We start from the raw sequence: 22,177 nt of genomic DNA, 5'->3' as shown, positions 1-22,177 counted from the left end.
GGACCATTACCAGAGGTAAGTATTACCATGGAGGCACCATTCTCCCTCTGATCAGTTCTGTGTTTTAAAGAGGATTACAAAAAACAGAATAATAGATTTAACTAAAGAAAATGGAAAATAGGATTGCAATGAGAAAATCTCACTGAGGAAATAGAGTCTTGGTGGCCCAATTTTACCCACTATTTTTTCCCTACACAGAATCATCTATGCTATGTTTCTGGGCAGAAAGTTATTTTACACTAGTGCCTTACACACTAGTAAAACCCTACAAACCAGAGAGACCTCGACCTGTGCTTTTTGTGCCTATGGTGATTGGGAGGATCCTGAGTGAGAAACTGAGCCTCCTCAAGGATTTTGAGAAATGCCCAGCAGGTATGTCCCTCTTCTTAGTATCTGCCTTCTTAGCCAGGCAGCAAGGCAATGCCAAACATAATTTCCTGGAATTTAGGTCACTGTTTATTGCCTCACTAATGTGAAGAAAGTACAGGTTATGAATGGCTGGTGAATGCACATCTAATTGCAGAAGTCTCACTTCCAAATAGGATTAGACAGATGCCTGCCAATTAATCAATTAGTCAACAAGACTTTGTTAAGCACTTGCTATGTGCCAAGCACTGTATTAGGCACTAGGAATGCAAAGACAAATATAAAATAGTCTCTGCTCTCAAGGAGTTTACATTCTAATAAGGGAGACAAATACACACATATAGTTTTATACAGGGTACGTACAAAATAGATAAAAGGTAACCTTAGAGAAAAAGTTATAAGCACTTGGAGGGAAAATATAAGCACAGGAGGAAAAACTTCCTGCAGAGGTAGCCTTTCAGTGAATCCTCAAAGAAAGCATTTCAGATATTGGGAAGAGAATCTGTGTTAGAGCATGTGATAGGCATAGATGATAGGAGATGGAGTGTTATGTGTAAGAAACAGCAAGTAAGACAGTATGAAATCATGATATATTTTTTCAAGGAATTTAACTAAAAAAGGGAGAAGAAATAAAGGATTATAATGAATGAGGAACCCATGAGGGTTTTTTAAAGATGAAGACATGATAGTATTTGTAGACAACAAAGAAGGAAATAGTAGATAAGAAAAGATTGAAGATCAAAGGAAGAGATGATAGTAGACAATGGAAGGGAATGTATTCAAGGATAAATGTAGAAGCACTGGCTTTGGTGGAAGAAAAGTTAGTACCTTTTTCAGGGATTGTGATAAAGGAGATTGGAGGGGATGATGGCAGGAGATGTGAGATAAAGAGGTAGATGAAAGTTCTCATGGCAAATGGCCTTAATCTTTTCTGTGAAGTATGAGGTAAGGTTCCTCAACTGAGTGAGTACTACAGGAAACTAAGGGAGAGAAGAGGTTTGGAACTGCTATCCAGTAAGTAGGACAGAGAATCAATTAGGGAAGAATAGAAGATTTGCCTTGTCACAGTGAAGGCCACTTGAGATTAGATAACATAAATTTATAGTGGATCCAACCACCACAGCTACATGATTTCCTCCAACTTTCTTGATCTATATGCAAGTATGAAAGAAGAAGATAGGTGAAGAGTGGTCCAGGCCTGGGATTTGATAAAATATGAGCAGTAATAAGACAAGGAAGCAGTATATTCAAAAGGCTTAGATAGTAGAAAGTTGAACTAGATTGCTAAAGGATTAAATTGTTTTGTTTTGTTCCTTTAGATATATTTTATTTTTTTTAATTTTATTTTAAAATATATTTCCATGGTTACATGATTCATTTTCTTTCCCTCCCTTATTCTCTCCCCCCTCCTGGAGCTGACAAGCAATTGCACTGAGTTATACATGTGTTATCACCTATTTCCATATAATTCATTTTTGCAATAGAGTAATTTTTTAAAACCAAAACCCCAAATCCTATACCCATATAAACAAGTCATAAATCATGTTTTCTTTAGGATTTCTACTCCCACAGTTCTTTCTCTAGATGTGGACAGCATTCTTTCTCATAAGTCCCTCAGGATTGTCCGGGATCATTGCATTGCTACTAGTAGCAGAGTCTATTACATTTGATCATTCCACAATGTTTCTGTTTCTGTGTACAATGTTCTCCTGGTTCTGCTCATTTCACTCTGCATCAGTTCATGGAGGTCTTTCCAGTTCATATAGAAATCAAGCAATTCATCATTCTTTATAACATAATAGTATTCCATCACCATCATATACCACAATTTGTTCAGCCATTCCCCAATTGAGGGATACCTCCTTATTTTGAATTTTTGGAATTCGAATTTCAATTTCCAATTCCAATTTGAGGAAATTTGCAAATTTCCACAAAGAACATGGCTATGAATATTTTTGTACAACCCTTTTATATTATCACTTTGGGATACAAACCAGTATCCCAAATACCTAGTGGTATTGCTGGATCAAAGGACATGCATTATTTTAAAGGTCTTCAGGTATAATTCCAAATTGCCTTCCAGAATGGTTGGATCAATTCACAATTACTGGAAATGCATTAGTTTACCAATTTTTGCCATATCCCCTCCAACATTTATTATTTTCCTTTACTGTCATATTGGCCAATCTGCTAGGTATGAGCTCATACCTCAGAGTTGTTTTGATTTACATTTCTCTAATCAGGAGGAATTTAAAACACTTTTTCATGTGATTATTGATAGTTTTGATTTCTTCATCTGAAAACTGCCTATTCATATCCCTTGACCATTTGTCAATTAGGGAATGGCTTGATTTCTTGTACATTTGACTTAGTTCCTTATAAATTTCAGAAATTAGGCCTTTGTCAGAGAATTTTGTTATAAAAAAATTTTCCCAGTTTGTTACTTCCCTTCTAATTTTGGTTGCATTGGTTTTGTTTGTACAAAACCTTTTTAATTTAATATAATTGAAATTATTCATTTTACATCTTGTAATGTTCTCTTTCTCTTGCTTGGTGTTAAGTTCTTTCTAAAGGACTGAATTTAGGAAGGGAGTAATATGGCCAAAGCAAATGTGATAGGTTGGGAAAGTATCAGGAGTATTGCGTCTGTCTGTTGCACAGGATTTTACTTGAAAAGGGGCAAGATATGTGAATGGGAAATGAAAGCACTCACACCTGTAAGTTAAGCACTTCATGATTTAATCCACCCACTCTACTACCCAGCAGCTACAGTAGCCAAGATATAGTTTTGGCCCATGGGAACTCAAACCTACCTAGCATGAGAAACTAAACAAAAACAGATTCTGGGAAATGTTAACTTCTTATGATTCTGAGAACTCATTATTTTCTTCTTGCAGTAAACATCTGGAGCAAAGTCCTTGGTTACCTCAGCTTCCTTCTCTGAAATTGTACCCCTTGCCTGAGTACTACACATGGCAAGCTGGGAAGGGAGAGGGGAACTTGTCTAAGGGGAATTTAACCCTTTGAGTTTGCTGCATCTCTCTTTTTTGGGTTGTAAGGAGGAGAGCTTGGTATACAGAGTGGATCAGAACAGGGAGGCAAAGGCAGAGAAAGAGGCCCATCACAGGAAAATACTGAGGGATGTAGGTAATGGAGGTCATACTGAGGACAAAGAATAGTTTGGGGAAAAGTAAGGAATAGGGAGAGAAGGAGATTGTGATCAGGTAAGAGAATTTCATAATTCTTTATCATGGAAGTAGAACACCTGTGAGTGGTGACAGTCAGTGTCACCATTTTCGTATGCAGATGTAGATTTTAAAATTAATATCCAATACTCTAAGTATTACATTTAATAAGATTTATCAAATTTAAAAGCAAAAGAGAAACTAAAGAAAGCTAGAGACCAGAGGGAGCTCACCCAAACCACACATATGGAAGAGAAAGCAAGGGGGAGGAGACCCCCAAATTATATACAAACAACATAACAATGCACGTACACAAAAGGGAAAAGAAATTTTGGGAGATGGAGTCCAAAGGTTCAAGATTCTAGGTGAGATGGGAGTGGAGGAGTAAGTCATGTGAAATGAGCAGACTGAGGAAATGGGGGTGGGTGCTGTAAGGGGGAGATTTTAGGTATTTTATAGATATATATTTAAAGTGTGGCCGCCAGGAATCAACAATTCAGGTTGATTCCGTAATTAAATTAGACCCAAGTCAGGATCCGGTTTTAACGTAGTTTATTTACAGTTAGGAGGGTAAAAGGTAGGGAAATAGAGTGAGGGAGAGGCTAGTCCAGGCCTGCAGAGGCCTGGACAGAGAGAGAAGGTTAGAAGGCTAAATAAATGAGGCTACAAGTCATAAGGCCTAGCAATCAGATAGGCTAGAGCCTACTTAAAGGTAGAGTTTGGAAAACGCCAAGGTAGGCCAAGGAAGTCAGCCTAACTTACCCACGTGACAATACAGAGTGGAAGCTGTCTGAGGTCTCCTCCTAGATCCTTCAGCACCAAGTTCAAAGCGGGAACTCCCTTAGCATGAAGTAACCAACATACTTAAAGAGATAATCTTTCTTCACTTCCCGTGGGTCCACCTCTAATTCAAGTGGACAAATGGCAGCTTCTACACTGATTTGGACTGCCCAAAGTGCAGTCCCTTGTTCTTGATTTGTTACTTATTGTCACGTGTGGGTAACTCGGCTCCCCTCCCCGCTAAGGGAGGTGGGGATGATATCATCTCTATGCCTAGGATAAGTAGAGTTTGACTATGAATGGGCTAGAGCTAATTCTATTTACACAGTGCCAGCTTAGGGTATTTGAAAAAACATCAAGTTTGTTAAAGTTTCCTATTAGAAGGGTAGAAATGATGGAAGAGGATGAGGAAAATTGTGAGCCAAGAACCAGACTCATTAAGAAAAGTTGGAGAATGTCATATAACCACCTAGATTTGAATTGGCTGATAAATATGACTAGCATGAATCTGAAAGGGGGAAATTTGCTGAGTGACAGTGGTATATGGAGAGTCTAGAAGTGAAAATTAGCTACAAGAAAGTTTTTTTGTTTTAACTCCTCTTCCCACTAGAGGTTGGTAGGAAAAGATATGAAAGAAACCAGGGTGATGTACTATGAAGATTTTGTGTACCTTAAGACCACTTTGGTAGCTAAGAAAGCTTGGTAGGAATCCTGGAATGTCATTGGCTCTGGCAACACTACTCATTGAGTTAGAACCCCAGCCACTGGGAAGCAGATGGGACTATGAATTTAAGAAACAGAAGAAAAAGCATAGAGTTACATGCTGGGACCATACTCAAAAACACAGTTTGACACAGAGGACAGCAAAGTGACTGGCCTTCCATATTCTGATAACCCAAGAAGGCAAAATACATTTAAATGAATAATGCTTCAGTGTAGATTTTACTGACCACTAAAATAGACAAACCACAAGTATACATGAAATAGACTGAAGATATGAACACTTTTGTCATGTGCCAATACTCCATGAAAAGCAAATGTGACATCATATTTCTTCTTTGTCAACAAATATTTTTGCTTTAGTTTGGAATAATGCAGATAAAGTAACTAAAATCCTTTGAGTCAGAGAAAGTTTCCATGGAAATATAACAAAATATTTATATAAGCACTTTTTGTGATTGCAAAGAATGGCTATTTCCCACTTTTAAAGATCATTCCTTGTCACTTCCTGTACTTTCCTTCCACTTTAAGTGAACCAATTGCAGCTTTAGCTTTGCTTAGGACCGCCCAGGAGATAGTCAGTGGGTTTTGATTTATCACCTACTGTAGCACACATTGGTCATAGACCTCCCCATACTTTAGGATAATCATGCTTCTGGTGATTAAATCTAAAGGTAGGGGAAGGGAGAGTTAATTCCATCTTCACAACTTATCAAATCTCTCTTGGTCTGTTTCCAAATTTCCAAAATCAGTTTAGATGATTCGAGGCCCCATATAGCACTAAGTCTATGATATGATTCTATAATAGAGAATCCTTGGTAGAAAGAACCAATGAATGTTTGGAAGAGATGTACAGAACTGTAAGGAAGAGGTGTACAGAACTGTAAGGAAGGTCTCATAGAACGACTGCCCAAAAACAGGATGTCTTATATCCAACATCCGTCTATTGCATGGATATGGGGAGAAATCCATAGAACTAACAGGAAGACTTTAATGGAGACTTTTGTATGATTTTGTCATCACTTCCACCTATACCAGTGAATCCTAGAGATGGAAATAACCAAAAAGATCTTATCTAACTTGTTAATTTTACAGAGAATGGTAATGTAATGAGCCCTAGAGTACAAGAGACTTTTCCAAGGTTGTATAAAAGTCAACCTTAAAAAACACAGAACTACTAACATAGTCATCTAAACCAAAACTTTAATCAGGAAAGAGATAGTGTTCAATATTTGGCTACCACACAGAGTCAAGTGCCTAAAAAAACACACAGAGCCAAGGGCTCTGGGACTCTGGGAACAGTATCTCTGAGAGGATCATCACTTGACATAATTCTCCAGAGAACAATAAAACATAGGGATCTTATCTTTTGGGGAACTCAGGATATCAAATATACATTGACAGGTTGTAAGCAGGCTTGGGAAAGAGGCTGTAGCCAGAGGCTGGGGTATCAGGGAGTGGAAAAGGATGGTTCCCTTATGCCCAAAGGGCTTTAAAAGACTGCCTGCCCTTTGATCCATCCATACCACTGCTGGGTTTGTACTTCAGAGAGATAATAAGGAAAAAGACTTATACAAAAATATTTATAGCTACGCTCTTTGTGTTGGCAAAAAAATGGAAAATGAAGGGGTGTCCATCGATTGGGGAATGGCTGAACAAATTGTGGTATCTGTTGGTGATGGAATACTATTGTGTTGAAAGGAATAATGAACTGGAGGAATTCCATGTGAACTGGAAATACCTCCAGGAAGTGATGCAGAGGGAAAGGAGCAGAACCAGGAGAACATTGTACACAGAGACAGATACACTGTGGCACAATCAAATGTAATGGACTTCTGCACTAGCAGCAATGCAATGACCCAGGACAATTCTGAGGGACTTCTGAGAAAGAACACTATCCACATCCAGAGAAAGAACTATGGGAGTAGAAACACAGAAGAAAAATATTTGTTTGATCTCATGGTTTGATAGGGATATGATTAGGGATGTAGGCTCTAAACGATCACTCTATTGCAAATAATATGGAAATGGGTCTTGATCAATGATACATGTAAAACCCAGTGGAATTGTTTGTTGACTCTGGGGGTCGTATGTGTGTGTGGGGGAATGGAGGGTGAAGGAGAGGAAAAGAACATGAATCATGTAACCATGGGAAAATACTCTAAATTAATTAAATAAATAAGTTTTAAAAAGAAAAGAAAGTAAAAGGATGGTTCCTGCACAGTTATTGGTCTTCTTGGGAACAGATATCTGACATAATGGGGGGAACTTCTAAGACTAAAAGGGAATTTAATCATCAAGCACTTTGAGGTCTGTTGTTCAGTGTGAAACCAAGTAAGTGTGGGACTTCCCTTGGAGTGAGTTCTCAGGGGACAGGGGCAAACTTGGGGTTCCCAAGAACCCGATTCACACAAAAATTGTTGGTAAAGCTATAAGTAGAACCCAAATCTATTAACTACTAGTTCAGTATACATATGTTTTTCCTGATTTTTTTTTTCGAATACCATAGTAATTTGCCAGTAATTTGTCCTTTCCTCACCTCGAACCCTCCTTTGCAATGAAGAAAAAACAATTAAGCAAAACTGACCAACGAAGCAATAAAACTAGAAAACATATGCTTGGTTTCACATTCATTTACCCTGATCTGTTTGTGAAAAAGTGGGATATATTTTTATTAAACCTGTGGAGTAGGCAGTAGGTTTTTGTTTTTTTTTTTTCCTTATTAAGGAGGGAATGTGGAGTGAGGAAGGACCTTCAGGAACTTGGTTTCTCTTTTTTCCTACCACCCAGAACCTCTTTGGCCAGAAACAATAACCCTGCTTCTCAGGGAAATAGGAAGAAGGTAGCTGCTGATAATTGTCACAATGGACTTCAGAGACTGAAATTCTGTAAATTTTACTAAACTAGTAATTGTCTCTGGATCTATGCTGTCCATGTTTCCATTGAACTTTAGGGGAAAGGGAAGCAGTGGAACATTGAATGGATATAAATTTGCCATAGTTCTAGGTTAGGGGTTAACCTATGTCCATGAACTTTAAAAACAATATATTTTGATAACCATGTTTTCAAATAGTCGTTTCCCTTTGCAATCCTATGTATTTCGTTTTATGTATTTAAAAACATTATGCCAAGAAGGGATCTCAATGCTTCATCAGACTGCAAAAAAGGGTCCATGACACCAAAAGGTTAAGGACCAGTATTTTAGATTTTCCCCTCAATTGTCTAGGGATATTTCTGGTATCTCTATTATCTTTTCAGCAAAGGCATTTGATTCATGAGCATAGGTCTTGAGACCAATTCATGTCATAGAACTAACCCTGATATTTATCCAAATAAATTAAACCATGCAGAGTTAAGGCAACTTTCATCTTTTTTGAGGGGCAGTACTTTGTTTTTAAGTATTTCTCAAAAAGTTGGGACTTGGTATATATTTTGTATCTTCTTATCTATGTACATGTTATTTGTCCCCAGTAAAATGTAAGCTCGAGGAGAGCAGGGATTGTTTCCCTTTTGTCTTTATATCCTTGTTACCTAGAACCAGTCTAGCACATAGAAAGAGTTTAATAAAACTTGTTGAATTGAAACAAATGCCTTTGCCGAAAAGATAATAGTGTCTAATAGGTAAACATAGGGAGCTTGAAATTAATCTCTGCTCTGGGTGATGAATTTGACCATGAGGAAATGCCGTCAAGCTCATGCTCACACAACTCACAATAAAAGTCCAGATTGTCTCTAGCTGAGAGAGATTTTATTGAAATTATATATAATTTTCTCATCCAGAGAAAGTTTTGTATGAACCATCCCTTCAGGCAGATGCAAATACCTGAGTCTTCTCATACTCCCTCATCCTGGAGAAGCCTTGAGGGTGGGTAGCTCTTAGAAGTACTAAGGGTAGTAGCACCCCAATTCCCTTTTTCTTTTTTTATTTACAAGATTCCCTTAAAATTTCTTATAGAGAGGCTCTGGAGTCATGGGGGTCCTCCAAACTGTATATATCATATATCAAATAGAAGACCTACAAGTTGACTTTCACCATGGCTTCTAGTAACTGCTATCTCCTAGGGCATCTGCTTAACATCCTCCTCCTACTCCAAAACTCATTTGGACAAGTCAGGCCCATTGGCAATGGTGCCTCAACCATATCCCTGTTATGACAAGTATAGACCCTAGGTGGTCAGTACAGAGATTGAAGTATGAACCTTGCTTGCATGTCAGAGATCTAGGAATGAGGATTTATCAGGGCTTATTCTTCTTATGACAGAAAGATGATCTTCCTTGGTCCCACTCAATTTATCAGCAAGGCAGGCATGTTTGGGAAAGATGGAAGTTTTTTCCATAGAAAGCCTCATAGTTCATTATGGAGAGGCTGACACTGAGGAGAGAGCTTCTCTTCCAAGACACTGTCTGGAGCACATACCCAGGGGTCATTGGTTTCCCACTGCCATTTGGTTAACTGGATCTTCAGCATCTCTAACACCTCCCTGTAGTTGGGGTCAGTGGCTAAGTTCTGGATCTCCCAGGGGTCTTGTTTCCTGTCATAAAGTTCCCATCGATCTCGGTAATAATAGTGGTGGAGGTCCTTATACCAGTTTGTTTGCTGGCCAGACCTGCTGCGATTAAGCAGGTCCTGGAATGTGGGAGACACATAAAAATCCTGGTCGATAGGAAAGGGCATCTTGAAGTTGAGGTTGTGCACTAAATGGAAATTCTGATGAAGCACAGAGCGCATGGGATAGTACATTGTGACTTCATGGTGACTCTGGCTACTGAAGACTGTGGTCCAGGGTGGCTCTGACAGTAGTACAGGCAAGAGAGAGTGACCAGTGAGGTGGACTGTCTTGGTACCAAAGATGCTATAGGTGGGGTATGGTATAGAGAACCAATCTAAGACGGTGGGCACGATGTCTAAAAATAATAATGATGTTAGTTGACATTTGCATAAACTTTCATGGTTACAAAACACAAATTAGAATTGATTCTTGGGCAGCTGGGTAGCTCAGTGGATTGAGAGTCAGACCTAGAGATAGGAGGTCCTAGGTTCAAATCTGGCCTGAGACACTTCCCAGCTGTGTGACCCTGGGCAAGTCACTTGACTCCCATTGCCCACCCTTACCACTCTTCCACCTAGGAGCCAATACACAGAAGTTAAGGGTTTAAAAAGAAATTAAAAAAAAAAAAAAAAAAGAATTGATTCTCACTACAACCCTAGTTGTTGTTGTTCGGTCATTCAGTTGTGTCTTAACTCTATGTGCCTCTATGGACTTTGTCTGAGGTTATCTAGGCAAAGATACTGGAGTGGTCTGCCATCAACTTGTGTCCTCATTTTTATAAATGAGGAACTGAGACAAATAGGAATTAAGTGACTTTGCCCAGGATTGCAAAGCTAGTAAGTGTCTGAAGCCAGATTTGAACTCAAGAAGATGAGTCTTCTTGACTCTAAGCCTGGCACTCTATTTACTGTACAACCTGGCTGATGGGCTAAAGCACCAGGCCTGGAGTAGGTGCTCAATACCTTTCATTGTCAGGAAGTTATCCCTCCTATCTTACCTAGATTCCCCATGCTACATCTGAAGCCCAGTTGTAATGTTACTTTCTCTTAAAGGCTTAAAAAAACAATCTCTTGGATGGCAAGTGAGCCAAGATGAACCAAGAAAACAGAGAGGATTCCTAATCTTTAAGCACATTGCCTTGGCTTTTTTTTTTTAATTCCTACCTTCTTTCTTGGGATTGATACTACATATTGGTTCCAAGGCAGAAGACGGGCTAAACAACTGGGGTTAAGTGATTTGTCCAGAGTCACATAGCTAGGAAGTGTCTGAGGCCAAATTTGAACTCAGGACCTCCTCTCTGGACCTGGCTCTCTATCCACTGAGCCAATTAACTGCCCCTATAGTTGGCTCCTCATGAGAGCTTATTGCTTCACTGATGAAGAAAATATCTCTTACTGAAAAGCTTTGAAGAGAGGGAATGTCCTTTGCTGCCTAAAAAGCAGGAATTGATCTCAGACACAGGCAAGCAGAATTTTATTCTTTCTCTACCATGATTTACTGCAAGCCTTTTTTGATCAATCTCAGTTTTCTCAACTTTTATAAAATTAAGAAGCATTCCAAAGGCTATTTAAAGATGTGTGCCTTCAGATTCCTTTGAAACAAGGTGGCAGATGGAGAGACAGACAAATGTGCTTACCCAAGAGGCTGACATAGGCCTCACTGACCTGACCCCAGCGGTTTTGGTGCTCTGGAGAAGACACCAACATGGGCTCAGCTGTACCCGACCAGTACAAATTGGTCCTGCCACTAGGGAAAGGGATACCATTGTCTGAAGTGAAGATCACCAGGGTGTCATTCAGAAAGCCAGCTACTTTCAATTCCTCCAGCACCAGTCCAATCCCTGTAGGGAAAGTTAAGAGTGAGGGGAATAAACAACATGGTAACTTTACACTTGTAGAATTCTCACCCAATCCCCATGCCCACCTAGTTTCCTTGTTGCCACTTGTGAGTCACTATAAATATCATTACCTTCACCTAAAGTGTCCTCTCTACTCCTTTCTTTCAATCTAGACCTTTTTACTCCTTTAAGGACTCCTTTCACAAAGCTTTCCATGACTGATTCAACACTCTGGTCTTGCCTTGGCATTTTGTCAACCTCCCTGAACAACTGGATTCTCTATAACTTTGGGTACTATTGCTGGGGAGGGGTGGGGGTAGAAGGGGGATTACCAGCAGTCCAGTTCCCCTTGGGGGTGGGACAATTGAGCGAAAACGAAGTGAGAAGAGCGAGAGACCCAGTAGGTTTGCAGTGGCTGATCTGAAGTGCCATCTGTTGATTTTAATTTTTATATCATTTTTTTCTCAAGATTACATCAGTGTTGGCATGAATTCCATTCCCACCATAAATCTTATCTTTGGAGACAATGTGTTAGGTGTGTTTGACATATCTCTTGGGCTACAGTAGTGAGAATGTACAGGCCTTTTCATGGGAGATAATTTCTTCATATTTCATTCATTGTTCTTTTATATTAAATTACTGTACCAAATCGGATGGGGGCGGGGGAGGAACTTGGAGGCTATTCTGGCCTGTTCTTGCAGGCACCTGTGTATGGGAATCTGAGTTAGAGATTTAAAATCTTTAACATTAACTCACTATATGCTGGTTTGTTGTGAGGTGACTTCTAGTGGAAGTTTCTGTATTATGGGGGTTTGTTCAGGGGTTTATTTTGGGATAGTGTATATTCTGTGACTATGGTTGTTCTTGCCATGAACCTGTATTGTTTTTCTGTGTTTCCCTGGGGCTGAATAAGGATACTGATTGCAATAGTTTCAATGCAAGTGAATGTCACTGTAAAAAGAATCACATAGGAGAAACTGAGTGTGGAATTTCCATCCTCCTGACAACCTGCTTTGCTGGATTGTCAGAGCTGGTGACGAGCTGTGCTAAACCTCTCAGCTTTGATGTCTTCCTGCATATTATACCTGTTTTTAATAGGTGCTCAAAAAGCTGAACTTTGAGGCTAAACAATATGGTTCTCTCTTTTTTTCCTTCCATCACCTCCAACCCAGAATATTGTGTATAAAAAATACCAAAATGGATACTGAGAGATTCCCTGCTTCCAGCACTTCCTTCCCAGTATGTTTTAGGGAGCTTTCAAAACTGCACTTCTGACCCTCAATATGGAAGGGACATTAGGAAGTTTCATCAAAAAGAAGTTAGCTCTGGCAGTGGAACACAAGGAAAGAGCCCAAAACTGCACTCATCCAGGAGCCAATTTTTGCTAAGGCTGGACCAGAGCATCTGCCCTAACCACAGATGTAATAAGAAATTTTTTGCACCTGGAGAATGCACCACTAATTACTCCCCCTGGATCTAGTGACACAGAAAACACTCTTAGTCACTGGATAACTTCCTACATAAACTAATTATTCCTGATAACTAGGTCCTAAGGACCCTCTCATTTTACAGAAGAGGAAATAAAGACCCAAGGCAATTGTCAGAGCAAGGACTAGAACCCAGCTCCTAAACCATCATTCTTTCAGTTAAGTTCTTCTATCTCACTACTCAGTATAATCATTGAGTAAAGAGGGATGGTCCCTTGTCATTCCTGGTACATCCTGGTTTCTACCCAGATTCCTCCCTCATGAAGGTTTAGGCTACTTGGGGAGATAAAATCTTCAGGGGAAAGATACCTGGGATAAGGAAGGGATAAGAATTAGGAAAGAATGCAGCTGGAACTGGGTTACTGTTTCCCTTCTCTCACCTAATGATGAGTTGTGGTCGGGGGTGGGGGGGGGTCTGCTTCCCATCTCCATGCTGCCTTTTCCCTTGGCATGACAAAACATCCTGTTCTGAAGGGCCAATGTTGTTGGTATTAAAGGATTTACTTGGCAAGCCTCCTTCCCTACTCCTAGGTCCCTTTTCAAGACTCCAATTTTCAAGTTTCACCTTCTGTGGCCTCTTCCCTCTTTCAGCACTCAGCTGAAGAACCCAATTAAAGAGTGGAACATCTCCCACAGTTTATATCTAACTCTCATGCTCTTACCTTGTCTCTCACCTTCTTTCTTAGAAGAATATGAGCTGAAACTCTGCCTCCTTTTTTTAAATTTCCCATCCTGGGGCAAAGCTAGAGGCACCGCACCCTAGTTATAGTCCTCGTTCTGACATCAACATGAAATGGAAGCTTTCTAGGACAGGCAGTCATGTTTTGTATGTGTGTGTGTGTGTGTGTGTGTGTGTGTGTGTGTGTGTGTGTATGTGCTTTTCCTTCTTGGTCCTCCCTACAGTGCCTAGTGTAGGAGCCTACATACATGAGGAACATCGTCCATGATGATTATTGACTCTTTGATTGAGCTGGGCTACAGTTGTACTGGCAGGGAAGAAGTCTGGACCTAGATGATCCTTGGTGTGACCCTTCCCTGTTTGGGACACGGCAGAGAGCCTGGTTAGATTCCCAGGCCTTGTTCCTTCTCATACCTTGGTCCATTCGGCCAATGGTGGTATACTGAGCAGCCAAGTCAGCTCGGGCTGCTGGGGTGTCAGGGATGAAGTAAGGGACCTAGAGAAGACAGTTAAGTGGAAAGTCATAGATAGGATGGGGGGTGCGGGTTGGAAGAGATGCAGACTAAAAGCAAAGCAAGAGGAATTGGTGCAACTGAACTTTTCTAAAAAACCTAGGTTGATAGGGATGCCACAGAGTATGGGTTGACCTCTGAAGTTCCTTCCAATTCCCAAATACCAGGATTCTGTGGTTTATTATTTATGTACATTGGACTGAAAGGTTTACTGTCTTATATAGACAAACTATTCTAAAAGAAATAATGATTCCTTTTATTGTCATTAAAGGTATAGACCCAGAGTCAACTTAGCCCTTAGATCCAAATTCCTTGGGTAAAAAAGCTCTTCTGGGTTAAATATACACCAGCTTGTAGTATGGGCTACAGTCTCACAAGGAGAATCTGTGTCTGGTGGAATCCTAAGAGGTAAGGTAAGTTGAGATAGAAGAAATCCTGTGTTACCTGTACATCTTTTGGGGTGTAAATTTGGGGCACCCAGTCAGGGATCCACCCCATCCCACTCTCTCCATTACCAAACTTCTCACAGAAGGGTCCATACATTGGCTGAGAATGCCCACACCGGTGGGGATCATGGAAAGCAACATAGAGGAAGAAAGGCCTGAGAAGTGGAGGGAAAGAATCAAAATCAATATTGGGGAAGGTCCCTCACAAAATGGTAGGCTCTCATTCCACCCAGCTTTGCCAATGTTCCTGCCTCCTAACTCAAATTATATGTTGTGCCCATTTGGGTACCCTTCACAGCACTATCTACTCCCTTCTACTCAATATTCTTTTGATTTCCTCCAGTGCTAGGGCCTCCCTGTGCCCCAATTTCTTTTTTTTTTTTTTTAAACCCTTACCTTCCGTCTTGGAGTCAATACTGTGAATTGGCTCCAAGACAGAAGAGTGGTAAGGATAGGCAATGGGGGTCAAGTGACTTGCCCAGGGTCACAGCTGGGAAGTGGCTGAGGCCAGATTTGAACCTAGGACCTCCCGTCTCTAGGCCTGGCTCTCAATCCACTGAGCTACCCAGCTGCCCCTGTGCCCCAATTTCTAATTGGGACCTTACATAACATAATACAACATTTATCAAATACTAAATATGTGCAAGGTATTGTGCCAAATTTAGATGAACTTCTACTTGATTAGATGAACTTCATTGATTAATTGTTTATGTAATTCAGGAGGGAATTAGGACATACATACCAATAAGCATATTATAAACCAGTACATGATAAGGACATTAGTCAAGTCAACAAGCATTTAGTAAGCACCTACTGTGTGTCAGGAGCTATGTGCTAAACACTGGATGAGGAGAGGAGGGACGAAAAGAGAAATAAATGCTCATTAATGAATGAGTTACAAAGCAAAGTTCTATATAAGGGTTGGGGGAGGAAAGTAGTTATCTAGTTAGGGGAAACCAGGGAAGGTTTTTGGGAAGAGGTAGCATTTGAGTTGGACTCTGAAGAATGGACAGCAATTGAATGGGCATAAATGAAGAGTATAAACTTTCCAGACACAGAGAAATACCTGAAAAAGGCAGTTAGGCAGGATAACATAGTGTACCCTTGCATATCCCTCCTCTCCCTCCTCCAAACCCCAAGCAGGGTTTGGGTGTTGGCAGATATGTAAGAATGAATCTCAGTGAAATTTCTAGAATGAAAATCTAGGGGCTTGTGGAAGAACAAAGGCTCCCACCTATCATCCTGGGTCTCAAGGAATTTTCGGACCAGCAGCTTTATGCGGGTGATGTTTCTTCCTACTTGGAGGATGGAGCCATTCTCTTCTGTGTAAGTGAAGTCAAATGGGTACACTGGCTCTGGCCCAATGTGCTTCTTCCCGATTATACCTGGAAAAGACAGCCCACCAAGCCCATAGTTGGGAGAAAGAGAAGAAAGGGAAAGCCTTGGATGTCTGAGTTTCCTTATCTACAAAGGGAAGAAATCAGACTAGATCATCTCAGAGGTCCCTTCCATATTGAGTGGAATATAATCTGTGTCTTTCTCATAACAAGTGTTTCATCCCAATATATTCAAGAACCTAGATAGAAGTTAGTATTTTTCCTTCCTTTTAGAACACTCCCCCCTTCTCTAAAAACAAAAACCTTGGTCGGTCCACTTCAAATTTCAAAGGCCTTGAGGGGTGGAGAAATTAACTCACTTATCTTTTAAAGATGTCAGAGAAGATTAACTCATTTATCTTTTAAAGATATCAAAGAAGATTTCCTGTTCTGACAGCAGTCTAGCAGGAATAAAGGGAGGGATATGGGAAGGGGGGACTTCCTTTAATTAGAAGACCCTATAAATTGGGTCTTTGAACTCAATACTCAGACATTCCTCAAGCATCCAAAGAAGGGAATGTCCTTTTCACAAAAGAATAAACTACTGTCTTATACTCTGGCCTCTCAACTCCACATTTGTGAACTTATTGCAGTAGTGGAGTCCACTGTTCTCAACTCCATCCCACTCAATATAATATATGATACATTTGACTTCATCCTCCTTCTAACTACTGCTGCTGTGCCTAGAGTCAGCCAAGAAGCTGTATTTTCTCTATGTACACAGAGAGAGAGCATTCAGAGATATTGGAGAGTATCTGCAAAAAACCTAATGGGATTTTAGATACATTAAAATCACGGATGAAATAGGGAATAATTCTCCTGCACTATGCCCTATTTTAACCACATCTGGGACACTGGGTTCACTTCTGGATGCCATATTTTAGAAAGAATATTGATAAGCAGGAAGGCACCCAGAGGAAGGTGATTAGGACAGCCGAGAAATCATGTCATATTAAGAATAAGTTCAAGAAAATCATAGGATCATAGATCTGAAAGCTAGAAAGGACCTCAGAGGCCATACTCATTCCTCTCCAGGTTTCACTCTGGACCATGACCCAGAAGCCTTTTCATCCTGAGGCTCACTCCAGCCCTGGAATTCACACAGGTGAATTCTACTAAGGTCTCTCCCTCTGATTGGTTGGATTCTTCCAGGCTATCTATTTAAGGAGAGTATCTATGTCCCCCATATCCTATTCCTTTCCAGTTTACACTCTGAATCAAAAGCAAGGAGGTCTTCAAGTGGAGACTGCACAATCACTTGTGAAGAATATAATAAAGGAGAGTTACTTAAAAATGAGTAGGCCAAGATATCCTCCCATGATGATTCCCAAGCTGAAATTCTATAGTTCTCGGTTACCTTTGGGAGACAGTTTAGTTTAGTGGATAGAGCTGATAGCTTTAAAGTCAAGATGATAGTTTCAAATCCTGCCTCAGATGCATACTGGTTCTGTCACCTCCAGGTAAGTCACTAAACCTCTCAGTATCCCAGGTGAATCTCCAAGACCACAAGCTCCAAAAGAGGTATTAATTTACATGGCCAGAGGAAGTTTCTTTCCCAGGAATTTTGTAAACCAGTCAAGTCACAGATGGCTTAAGTACAAACAAATGTCCATTCAGTTGGCAGGTCTGGACTTTGGTAAGTGAAGGTAAATTCAATTATCCGCGTAACCTTGGAGAATGATTTAACCCCTTTGGTCTTCCATCTCTCCTGCAAAATGGGAGGCATCTCAGAAATTATTAGAAGAAGCAGCTGCTTCTTCCTCCATCCCCACCCAAACACCTAACCTGTACGGATGTTAGCTTGGCTGAGAAGCAGAGGCAGACTTTGCACTTTGTCGAAGGAGTTGAAATGATGGTCATTCTGATGTAAGCCATACATCCCATTCTGATGCTGGAAGAAAAGCTACTATGAGCCTGAGAGGGCCACAGGCTCTCTCCATCACTCAGATCAACTACAGCATCCCTTTTCCTAGTTCCCTGATTTAGAACTTAGTTTGACAGTGCATTTGAATGTTCTATGTTTGTACCTCTCCTTCCTACCCCCCATCTCATTTTCCTGGTCCAAAAGACTTCTATGGTATTAGCATGGAAGCAATATACTCTCAAGCTACTTTAACCCTGCCTCCCCAGATGGCAATTATTAAGGTACAAAGAAGAGTGCAACTAACTTAAATGTGGAATCTGGCAGTATTCTGTTCATAATGATAAGTAATAAAAGTGACTTACAATGAAGTAATTCTAGTGAGGGAAAGATAAGAGAATTTAGAAGGGTCAGGGAAATTCCAAGAGAATTATTCTCTCATGGGCTTACTGGGGAAGAATGTACTATTAGCTCTTTTTTTGATGAAAAGGGGGGCCCATGGCCTATTCACTCCCAGATACAGCCAAGAGGCCCAAAATCCCAAGAATGTACCCTCGCTCAAGGGATCTTCCCATCTTCCTTCTACAGTTCTCTTCTCAATCACTCTACTTTCTTCTAATAGGCAATATACTCCTGACCTAGCATGAACATCTGTTTACCTGTGGCAAGCCAGTCAGGAGGCTAGCACGGCTGGGAGAGCAGCTACTGACCGAGGTAAAGGCATTACGGAAGATCAGGCTCCTTTTTGCCAAGGCATCCAGGTGTGGGGTTGAGATTGCACTGTTGTTGTATGCACCACTCTCAAAGCCTCCATCATCTGCTACCAATGAGAAAAGAAATAGAGAAGATACCATGAATTGGGGAATTCACCATGGAGCTCAGGGAAGATGGCACTGGGGGTCCTGCTACATTCTAGCTGCCTACTGAAGTTTAGTGAAGGAGCTCTGAGAAAGCCTGGGACTAGGGCTTTGGTGTGCAGTGCTGGATAGAAGAGAAACTCACATTCAGGGCATGGGGAGATTCTGTGCAATGCAGAGGCTCTTATTGGAGGTACCAGAGTTCAAATGAACACTTTCAGAGCCAATATGCTAATGCATTGGATACTCTATTGAGTAAATAGAATAATAGACTAGGAATCAGGAAGACTTGGATCCTAATCTCACTTAACTAGCTATATTAACTAGTTTCAACAAGCCATTTAGTTTCTTTGTGTCTTGGTTTCTTCCTCTGTAAAATAGGTTTAATACCTAGAGTACTTTTCTCACAAGATGGTTATAAAGCTCAAATGAAATAATGTATGTAAAATATATTGCAAACTTTAAAATAATATATAAATGCCAGCTATAATAATTTCATATATTTTTTCAAATACAAATTCAAAAATATTTAAATATTTTGATTATTTATTATAAATCAATATTGAATTCTGTTATTATTGTGGAGACCTGGCTTTGCAGCTAAGTGTTGAGGCCATCAACCATCATCTTTGTCATCCACATATCCATTTTATGAGTCCCAGTTCTGCTATTTATTAGCTGGTATTCTTTGAGCAAAATACAATCTTTATGAGTCTTGGCTTCCTCTTCTATAAAAATGGAGATGATTCTTGCACTCTCCATCTCACAAGCATACCATAAAGAAAATCCTCTGTAAACTTGAAAGGGTGAAATAAATATGAGTCATTGTCATATTTACCAGGTGGGACTGCTGAAGCTGGGAAGGGAGTGAGGTTGTAAGCAGAGATATCTGTTCTAGGTATTCTGGAAGAAGAGCTAAGCTTTTTTCTCTACAGGTAACTCTCCTACCCATTGTGAAAATGAGGGAGGAGGGAATAGCTCAAAGCCATCTTTCCATAGCCTTCTATTTATCCTAGGTTGTGACTGTGTAAATGATGGTTTATGTCCTCCCCTCTCCCTAGGTTCTGAGAAGCATGATACCATGACAGGGATTTGGGACATAGATGCCATCGTGATTCATAAAAGTCACAGTTGAAAAGACATATTTGTCTATGGGGGTGGAGAGTGGGAGAGTGAAGGGCTGTTTGGAAATTCACTGAGAAGTCCGCCTGGAGGCCCAGAATATGTATTTGTAACATTGATTTAACTGAAGGGATGAGAGCTGGAAATAGGCCAGGCCCAGAAATCAACTTGTATCACAAGAGTAGAGAGCCCTGACCACCAAAACAGGAAGTTCCTGAAAAATACAGATCTTTGGTAGAATTTCAGATTTTCAGAGGGAAGGCTGGTTTGTGTGTGTGTGTAGAGGCAGGGGTGTTTGTGTGTATGTGTGTGTGTAAATGTGCCCCTCTCCCCCATCCCCCATCCCCCACCCCTACTCCCGCAAGAAAAAAAGGAAATGGGAGTAGATTCATGTTCAGCTGCAGATTCCTCAGTACTCGTGTTTGGCCAAATCTCTCACCCAACTCGGTTATCTCCATGTCATTATCCTGCTATCAAAACTCAGAATCCAAGTGGCTTAAGAGGAGAGTAAGGAAGCAAGGGCTCCCCCGACAACTACGGTCCTAACTCTGGGGTTCATTTGGGTAGGGCAAGTGGCACTGGCGGATGTGTGAGGAGTCGCCCTCTACCCTGGGCATCATGTGCCGGGCTTAGAGCCAGAGAGCTGCTTACTTTGGCTGAGGGGGTGGAAAAGAGGGAAAAGGGTGAGAAGGGAGGAAAGGAAAGAGCCTGGGAGAGATTCAGCGCAGTATGGGGACTCTGAACCTTGATACTGGGGTCCTGTGCCCTGGAATAAGGACTCCCAGAGAGGAGGGAAAGTGAGACATTAGGGGTAGTTCTTAGCGGGAGTCCCAAGACGTGGAGGAAATGGAGCCAGGTACTGCCTCATTCCAAGCAGTCATTAATGACCTTTGTGCAGGAGGGAAGAGCAGAGTTGGTGTTTGTGGAAGAGAAAGGGGGAGAGAGAGAGAGGCACTGACAGCGAGATTACACAGGAATTCGTCCGGCCTGGCCCCAGCGTAGTCGCTAGGATTGCACACTTCCGGGGTTCGTCACAGGCCCGGTACAAGAGGTGACCCTGGTATGAAGGCGTGCCCAATCCCCGCCTGGATAGCTAAAAAGATACCTGAGGCATACCTGGGATTGCCAGGTTGGCACAGAGGCCGACTCAGTCGGGCTGCTACTCACCCAGAATGAGCAACACGTTCCGGAGGCTAGGTCGCAGCCCCAGGCACATCCCTAGACCTAAGAGCAGAAGACAACAAGAGAACTCCGGCCTGGGCATAGCGAAGACCCCAGGCGCTCCAGAGGCAGCTCCAGCGCCTCCTCCCAGCTCCAGTCCACTACGTTTAAGCTTAAGCCTCAGGCTATGGAAGTGAATTATTTTCTCCAGCCTGGGCTCCTCCTCCTCCTCCTCCTCCCGTGATCACATGAGCAGGGACTGAGTCATCCCGTCCAGTCCTGGTATTTCTTTGTCTCTGCACTCCCTCCCCTCCAAACCCCCCTCTTTGTGTTCCCCCGAGCTCGAATCCTCCGAAACGTACCCTGAAACTGAGACCGCTTGGGAGGTGCAAGAGGTGAGTCCCTTGAACCTTCGGGGATAGGATAGGGAACTTGGCAGAGAAAGTGGGTCCGGGACAGAAAGGGTTTGAGAACTTGGATCCTGGAAGTGTGGCACCTACTCTCTGCCCTGCCAAAGGATAGTGTTGGTCTTGGAGACAGAAAAGCCTTGAACGACATTACGCCTGAGGATTTCAGGAGTATGAAACCTCATGGAGCCTCATTTATAAATAAGGATACTAATACCTCGTAGGACCTGCTCATGGAGTTGTTTTGAGGGTCATATGGGACAACGCAAACCAGCCTGTGGCAGCTCCTGCCATGGCCAAATGAAGTGAACCTTCCTGAACTGCCCAACAGTGCTGGAAAATGGGAGTTCCTGGGCTCCATTCTTTCCATCCTTGGGTTAGAACTGCTGGAAAGAAGCATGGGCACGAGTACAAAGTCCATTGATAGACTTACCATATTAGTTCAAATATTTACAGTCCGAAATTTTTATTGCCTTTTAAATACAATAGTGTTTAAAAAAATAAAAGATAGTTATATATAATATATGCTTTACATGTACTATAATACATATAATTATATGTATATAACATGTAATGCAAATAATATATAACAAATATATGTGTTATATTACTTTATATGTGTATGTATATCCATCATATACATACATAAATAAAAGGGTCTCACATACATACATATATATATTTTTTTGTTTTGTTTTGTTTTAAACCCTTAACTTCTGTGCATTGACTCATAGGTGGAAGAGTGGTAAGGGTAGGCAATGGGGGTCAAGTGACTTGCCCAGGATCACACAGCTGGGAAGTGTCTGAGGCCGGATTTGAACCTAGGACCTT

At 41.2% G+C, this 22,177-nt stretch overlaps 2 protein-coding genes across 2 annotated transcripts in view; one reads left to right on the top strand and one right to left on the bottom strand.

Annotated features, from left to right (window-relative positions):
* CARD14 (caspase recruitment domain family member 14) overlaps positions 1-3,310 on the top strand; it is a 40,855-nt gene extending 37,545 nt beyond the window's left edge. The window contains exons 15-16 of the mRNA XM_044675170.1: positions 199-372; positions 3,264-3,310. Of these exons, the coding sequence (XP_044531105.1) occupies positions 199-372; positions 3,264-3,310 (221 nt within the window). The remainder of the gene's footprint in view (positions 1-198; positions 373-3,263) is intronic.
* A 5,467-nt stretch (positions 3,311-8,777) lies between these two features.
* SGSH (N-sulfoglucosamine sulfohydrolase) lies at positions 8,778-21,111 on the bottom strand. Its single transcript, XM_044672616.1, has 8 exons — positions 20,946-21,111; positions 18,459-18,619; positions 17,724-17,829; positions 15,797-15,947; positions 14,561-14,717; positions 14,019-14,100; positions 11,238-11,441; positions 8,778-9,956 (listed from the first exon to the last, which is right to left on the bottom strand). Exons 1-8 carry the CDS (start codon positions 21,040-21,042, stop codon positions 9,397-9,399), a joined length of 1,518 nt encoding a protein of 505 aa, XP_044528551.1. The 5' UTR covers positions 21,043-21,111; the 3' UTR covers positions 8,778-9,396.
* Positions 21,112-22,177: the final 1,066 nt, after the last annotated feature.

The sequence above is a fragment of the Gracilinanus agilis genome, chromosome 4 (assembly GCF_016433145.1).
Source record: "Gracilinanus agilis isolate LMUSP501 chromosome 4, AgileGrace, whole genome shotgun sequence".
In the NCBI taxonomy this organism is placed as follows: domain Eukaryota; kingdom Metazoa; phylum Chordata; class Mammalia; order Didelphimorphia; family Didelphidae; genus Gracilinanus; species Gracilinanus agilis.
The sequence above is the reverse complement of the archived record's forward strand: the minus strand, read 5'-3'. Positions and strand labels throughout refer to the sequence as shown.